The sequence below is a fragment of the Monoraphidium neglectum genome (genome assembly GCF_000611645.1).
Source record: "Monoraphidium neglectum strain SAG 48.87 unplaced genomic scaffold scaffold00066, whole genome shotgun sequence".
NCBI classification, from domain to species: domain Eukaryota; kingdom Viridiplantae; phylum Chlorophyta; class Chlorophyceae; order Sphaeropleales; family Selenastraceae; genus Monoraphidium; species Monoraphidium neglectum.
In genome coordinates, this window is record NW_014013562.1 from 39,868 (window position 1) to 46,964 (window position 7,097).

The 7,097-nt window shown below is 62.4% G+C and overlaps 3 protein-coding genes across 3 annotated transcripts; 1 reads left to right on the top strand and 2 right to left on the bottom strand.

Annotated features, from left to right (window-relative positions):
* Window positions 1-8: 8 nt before the first annotated feature.
* MNEG_0766 (hypothetical protein) lies at window positions 9-971 on the bottom strand (the record flags this gene model as incomplete). The annotated part of the gene is made up of 3 exons (XM_014050757.1): window positions 9-337; window positions 559-717; window positions 845-971. 3 exons carry the CDS (start codon window positions 969-971, stop codon window positions 9-11), a joined length of 615 nt encoding a protein of 204 aa, XP_013906211.1.
* Window positions 972-2,253: 1,282 nt separating this feature from the next.
* MNEG_0767 (hypothetical protein) lies at window positions 2,254-4,058 on the bottom strand (the record flags this gene model as incomplete). The annotated part of the gene is made up of 4 exons (XM_014050758.1): window positions 2,254-2,643; window positions 3,137-3,438; window positions 3,659-3,772; window positions 3,932-4,058. The coding sequence occupies 4 exons, from the start codon at window positions 4,056-4,058 to the stop codon at window positions 2,254-2,256; spliced, it is 933 nt and encodes a 310-aa protein (XP_013906212.1).
* Window positions 4,059-4,540: 482 nt separating this feature from the next.
* On the top strand, window positions 4,541-5,953 carry MNEG_0768 (hypothetical protein; the record flags this gene model as incomplete). The annotated part of the gene is made up of 3 exons (XM_014050759.1): window positions 4,541-4,772; window positions 5,044-5,192; window positions 5,648-5,953. 3 exons carry the CDS (start codon window positions 4,541-4,543, stop codon window positions 5,951-5,953), a joined length of 687 nt encoding a protein of 228 aa, XP_013906213.1.
* Window positions 5,954-7,097: the final 1,144 nt, after the last annotated feature.

The window sequence follows — 7,097 nt, forward strand, 5'->3', positions numbered from 1 at the left end:
GCATGCAATCATGCATGCAGCCACCTCACCTGCACAAAGTAGTCGTCACCCTCCCCCAACACCACATAGTCCACCCGGGCCAGGCTCTTCTGGCGGCCATTGACCTTGTTGTGCAATTCAATGGGCACGCCGCTCCATGCAGTGCTGCCATCGTGGTTGACTAAGAAGTAGCCAGCGCCCAGCGCCAGCACTCCTGTGCACGTACTGTCCCACTGGTCGAACAGGTGGTCCTGAGCCTTTTGGGTGGCCAGGCGCGCCCACATGTGGTGGCCGCCGCTGCCACAGCCCTGGCTGGGCTCGGGGCGCGTGCTGCTGTGGCGGCGGTAGTAGCCGGCGCCTGCGAGGGCGGGAGAGCAGGGCGCGGCAGGGCGGGTTGACACAGAACAGTCGCAGCAGTGATCGCTGGGCTGTCTCGCTCATGTTCAGCAGGATTACAAGCCTGCCAAACCTCTCTAAGGATTTTGCGACTACCGCTTGCTCGCCAGAGACCCATGTGTTGACGGCGGTCTCCGCGCCAAACCGACAGCGAGGGTGCAGGTGCGCAGCTGGTTGCCTCACCTGTGTGGACCCGGGGGTCCTGGAATATGTTGCCTAGGGTGGCCAGAGTCTGGTTGCGGCGGAACAGCTGCGTCTTGCCCGCCCGCGGGTGGTCGACGCACGTGCCCACAGTGCCTGGGGCGGCGGCGGGCGCGGCGGGCAGGATGCGGGCAGGGGGAGCTGTGGGCGGGGTCAACCATGGTAGCGCAGGGTGGCGACAGGCCGTTTGCTGAGGGTGTTTGGGTGCTGCTCCTGCCCCTCCTGCGGCCCCTCTGATTGGTTATACTATCTGGCATCAATCTCTCACCGGTGGTGTAGTAGACGTTCACCCTCTCGCCGCCCCTCACAAAACCCATCACACGACTCGCCACATTGTGCTGCACCTCGGTCCACCCCCAGCGGGCGGCCAGGCGCCGCACGCTGTACTCGTCCATGCGAGCTTGATGCAGGCTACAGCCCGCGTGCTGGCCGTCTGGTGTTGCTGCTCTGCGATCGGCGGGCGGGGCCTGTGGCGGTTCAGGGGGCGCAAGCAGCGACACTCAGACACAGCCCGAAACGCAGGATGTGCTCAGCACAGCTGGCTCACGACCGCAGAGAGACAAAGTTTCTGCTCCCTAAAGCTGAGACAAATCCTTCCAAAACCCGAAGCTAGCGCGCTTGATCTCGCACCCCGGTGCCTGGTCAGGTGCTGCGTGGCTCTTGACGAGACATGTAAATACGAGTTTTTTTATTCGAATCTCATGGCCAGTGCCCGAGACCCCGAGCAATGAATGGGTGACTACACACTGTCAAACATGCGCCTGCGCGTGGCCCCCCCCCCCGGTGGACATTGCTGCTGAGGTGCTGCCGGCGCTGCGCATGCCGCGGCGTATGCCACCTGCAGCCAGAATTGGATTAGCAGCGCCATGCGGCCTGACGACCTTGAGGTATACCAGCAGCTCGATGCCCAGCTGATGGCGCTTGCGGATGAGTTTGCCAACCAAGTGCGCGCCGGCGGCGCAGGCGCATTCAACAAAGTGCTTGGTTTACGATTTGCTTCACGGTGACGAGGAAGAAAACCATCACATCCGGCAAGCCCCACAAGGCGATTGGCAGCATTTTGCGCCTGGCCGAGGCACGCGGCGGTCCCCGGTTGGCTAGCACACAGGCTGCACACCTCGTAGCAAGCTGCGACTTTCAAGCAGCGTGGGACAGCGGCAGATGCCTCAGAAGCGTTTTGAGGCGCTGCTTTTGGCAAGTGGGGCATTGGCAGCGGCACTCCAAGTACGTGGCACACGCACAATTGGCAGCAGCACTCAAGACTAGCAGACGGATGGCCACCCCATATTGTTGGTCGTGAACACGCACCGCCACAATGACACTGCCTGCTGCCAGCAAACTCTGAATACTTGCCGCAGCTTGCCAAGTCAGGTGCACAGCACTCAAACAGCTCAAACTCAGTCAGGTGTTTTGGTCCTGAAGGGTGGCTCTTTGTTGCAAATTTGGCCAGCTCGGAGCACCTGATCACTCAAAGTCCCTGGGCGCTGCCTGAGCAGATCAGTTACTAAAATGGTGTCACAACACCAAACAACATGGGGCAACGATGAAGCATCAACCCAAACACATGACTGATAACTACGGCAGGGGAACTCGCATCAACTCTCGTGCAGCTTGACATACATGCTATGATATGCCAGCTGCCTGTCGCTAGCGACCCCTGGAGGCGCAATTGTTCTCCTACGAGTAGATGATCGCCCAGCTGCCGTTGTGCCCAAACAGCACCTTCAGTATTGACCAGCCCTGCTTGTCTAGCTCATGCAGCGTTTCGCTGCAGCCATCGGTGATGTCATCAGCCCTCCAGCCGCCATCCAGGAACCGCACAAACCACTCGCCCTCGGGGCCGACCGCAAGGAACTCCACGCCCGCGCGGCTCTTCTGGCGCCCGATCAGCTTGTTATGCAGGCCGCGTGGCAGGCCCAGCCAGCACGACTCGCCGTCCTCCCACATGATGTAGTAGCCGCCGCCGGGCGCAAAGGCCAGCAGCTCGACCGGGGTGCCCTCGCGAGACTGCAGGATCTCCCAGACGCTGTGGTCATAGGCACTCCACTGGCAGCTGCCGTCGGCAAACTGATGGCGATGGGAGCCATGATTGGAAAACATGTGTGCATTGGAGTGTGGCGGCGGGTGATGCACAGGGCGCATACCGTGCATGCGGGACAGTCCTTGCGAGCCTGGAAACGCCCTCTTGGCAAGCAGGACTGCAAGCATGAGCATGATCACAAGCAAGCGCAGGCAAACGATTGCGCTCACGCACAACAGCACAGGCAAGTGCGCGCGCGCACATGCGCGCATACTTACACACACAGACACACGTACAAACACACTCAAACATGCCAATGCACGCACACAAACACACAAATAAACACACGCGCGTGCGTGTGTGCGTGACAACCCACGCACATGCACATGCATGCGCGCGCACACACACACAAACACACACACACACACACACATGCACGCACGCACGCACGCACGCACGCACACACACACACACACATCCCGCACGCGCGCATGCTGGCTCGTGCATGCAGGCATGCAAGTACTCGGGCGGCCGCCTCACTTGCACAAAGTAATCGTCACCCTCCCCCAGTACCACATAGTCCACGGGCGGCAGGCTCTTCTGGCGGCCATTGACCTTGTTGTGCAGTTCAATGGGCACGTCCCACCAGGCAGTCGCGCCATGGCAATCCGCTGTGAAGTAGCCGGCGCCCAGCGCCAGCACAGTGCAAGCCTCGTCCCAGCCATCAAGCAGGGCGTCCTCCAGGCGCTTGCTGCCCAGGCACGCCCATATCTGGTTTCCTCCGCCGCTGTCCTGGCTGAGTTCAGGGCGGGCGTCGCTGTGGCGGCGGTAATAGCCGGCGCCTGCGAGGACGGCGAGCGCGGGCGGGGCCCGGCGCAAATTACTCGAAGCGGACGCGTCGGTGCTTGGCCGTGCTGCTTCATTCTCAGCAGCAGTACAAGCTTGAAAAAAGGCTTTCAGGGTTTTGCGACCACCGCTTGCACGGCAGATCCCCCTGCGATGGCGGCTGCCGATGCTGCAAACCGACAGGCCGGAATGCAGGTGCGCAGCTGGCTGCCTCACCCGTATGCACCCGGGGGTCCTGGAATATGTTGCCTAGCGTGGCCAGGGTCTGGTTGCGGCGGAAGAGCTGCGTCTTGCCCGCCCGCGGGTGGTTGACGCACGTGCCCACAGTGCCTGGGGCGACGGCGGGCCGCGGCGTGCGGGCAGGGGGGGGGGTGGTGCGGTCGGGGGTGATCATGATGGCACGTGGTGATGGCTGGCCGCCTGCTCAGGGTGTTTGGGCGATGCTCCTGCCCCTCTGATATGCGGTACTATCTGGCATTGACCTCTCACCGGTGGTGTAGTAGACGTTCACCCTCTCGCCGCCCCTCACAAAGCCCATCACGCGACTCTCCACATTGTGCTGCACCTCAGTCCACCCCCAGCGGGCGGCCAGACGCCGCACGCTATATTCGTCCATACAAGCTTCCCGCGGGCTGGATCACGCGCACTGGGAGTCTGGTGATGCTGCCGCCGTGATCGGCAGGCGTGATGGCGCCCAGCGCTGAGCGTCCTGCGGCGGTCCAGGGGGCGCAGGCAGCGACACAGCGCGGCGCGCATGGTGTGCTCAGCACAGTCGGCCCATGACCGCAGATGGACAATATATATGCGAAAATTCGGGACTGTATTTACACAAGCACGGGCATAGCGCGCCTGATCTCACCCCCGCTCCCTGTAGATCAAGTGCTTCGTGTCTCTTTACGAGATATATAACAAGTGCGCATTGACTTAGAACCCCAGGGCTAGTGCCGGAGGACGCAGGCAGCGAACTGGTGACTACGGTACACACTCATGATGCAGCGCGCCTGGGGCCCCGCCCCTGAACATTTCCGCTGAGGTGCCGCAGCCGCAGCGCATGCCTTGGCGTATGCCACACAAAGCCAGGATCAGAATACCAGCGCCATGTCATCCAGCGACCTTGAGCTGTACCAGCAGCTTGACGCCCAGCTGATCTCGCTTGCGGATGAGTTTGCCAACCTGGTGCGCGCCGGCGGCGCGGGCGCGCTCGACGACCCCGGCCCCGACGCAGCCGGCGGCGGCGGCGGCGGCGGCGCTGGCGGACGGGGCGGCGGGGGACGGCGGCAGGTGCCTGGGGAGCTTCTTGAGGCTCTGACTGAGAAGCTGCTCGCTGCAGGTGGGGCATGGCCGTTTGGATGCCTGCTCAAAGAAGTGGCGCCTGTGGGGGGGGCGCCGCGAATTGCTTCGGCTGGCAGGACTGAAAGCAGTGCCGCAGGCGCGGCGTGCGCACGCTTCGGCCCGCTGCGGCCGCGCACCACACGATATTTGCGGCGTTGGCCGCCCTTTCAACAGCACAACGCCACTCGCCTCGCCCCCTGGCCGCGCCGCGTGCCCCCCAAAAATTGCATGGCCACGCACCCCAAACCCCTTGCTTCGCACGCGAGCAGGCCACCAGTGCATACACACGGTTTCTCAGCTCAAGCGCGGCGCCATGCTCAGCGACTTTTCGTCGCTCATAACCAGCGTGCGCGTCACGCGGACAGCCCTGGAGCACCAGGTCCACTCAGCCAGCGCTGAGCTGGCCGCAATGCGGCAGGTGAGGCGCGCGTCCGTGTGTGTGTGTGTGTGTGTTCGAGTGAGAGAGTGTGTGTGTGTGTGTGTGCATGAGAGTGCCCCTGCACGCGGCATGCATGCGTGTGTTTTGGGGCATGCTTTCATGCATTCGGGCGTGCGTGAGTGTGTATGTCTGTGTGAATGCATTTTTGCTTGAGCATCGAAACAAGCATGAATGGGACAAGTGGTTGGTGAAGGCATTTGAGAGCTTCGCCATTGTATTGTGCAATTGGCTCACTCTACCGGGCTGCTTGGCCAGGGGCAAGGCGCAAGCTTGTTTCTGCCCGGCCAACCTGCCACCCCCCGTCAAATGAACCCGAGGGCGCCCGCGCTGCCTAGCCCGACCACAACAACTGCTGGTGTTCCAATGACACGGCTGCTTGACACAACCCCGTCTCCACCCCCCAAAAAAACGGCCGTGTGTCTGGCCGTCCGCAGGACGTGCAGCTGCTGCTGAATGACCTGGAGGGCCATTACTACAGCAGCGCCCACCGCGGCCCGGCCCCGCCGCCGCCGCCCAGCGAGCTGGCGCTGCTGTGCACGCAGGTGCTGCAGCGGGAGAGTGGCTGGCCGTGGGCGGCGCCCCCGGTGCCCGCGGCGGTGGCGGTGGTTGGGCTGGGGCCAGGGGAGGTCGGGGGCGCAGCAGCGGCACAGCAGCAGCAGCAGCAGCAGCAGCAGCAGCAGCAGCAGCAGCAGCAGCAGCAGCAGCAGCAGCAGCAGCAGCATCGGCAAAGCCAGCACTAGGGCGGGCGATTGGAGCAGTGTAACAAGCAGCCCTGACGGGCGGGTCTGTGTTGCCTGCCAACATTCTGTTGCTGCCGAGCACAGGTGGCTCTTTAAGGCAGCTTCCTAGGATGCGCAGGCACCGAGAGGGCGGGGACGGGAGGTCGGACAGCATACAGGGTGCAGTAAGATGCCAGCGCGTACGAAACCACCCACAGGCCGCAGCAACCACAGGCTGGGCAAGTCGAATCATGCATGCAAGTTCACCGCTGCAGCAGCCGCCGACTTCAGTATGGTCCCTTTTGAACATGGGGTGCCCTGCGGTTCACACACCAGCTTCTTCCCGGGGGCCCCTTGCACGGCGGCCGGTGCTGCAGGCATGCGCCCTGTATTATCAAACACATAATCAAGGGGGCCAGGCTCAGCGAAACGGTGGACGAGGAGAAGCGGCTGGGTTGGTTTTCTCGTGCATAGGGGGCTTGAAGCGTGCCCGGGCGCACTCGCCCCGCGGGTGATGCGCAGGCCCGGCGCGCGGTCCGGCGGCCGCTGACGTGCATAAGGAACTTTGCATGTTGCGCGTCGCAGCTGGTGAGAACGAGGATACCCAGCCATTGTCGGCCTTTTGCTCTAAGCTGGGATCTCTCGCCGCCCTGTGGTTGATGCGCGTGCCTGACCGGCTGCTGTAAAGGGCGGGCAGTGGCGCGTGGGCGCCGCTGCAAATGCTGCGTAAGCTCTTGCGCCTTGCGCGGTGTGTCGCAGCCTCATGCGCAGCCGTCCTAGCTCTCTTGCCCTGCCTGTACCTCCCATTCTGGTGCTCTATTAACATCATTTCGAGCGCTTTCAAATTAGTGTCGAAGGCTCAGCCGCCTCACGGGTCCTGTAGGTGGCCGGTGTGAAGAACTAGACTTCGTTCGCCACAGCCAGCAGGACGAGCGAAGAAGATGCCCGCAACAGCATACATACCAGACAAAACATTTGAATACGGTGGAAATTTATCGGTTCAGTCAAGGTTAGACCACTATTGATTTGAAGTGCTGACCGAGCTCTGGAGGAGAGGCGTGTCCTTCGCTCCCCGCCAGTCCGGGACTCCTACAAACAGCAAGACTCAAAAATATTGATTGAGACACTGTGACATCTCAAAGATGGCTTTCGAGCCCTCGCGGGT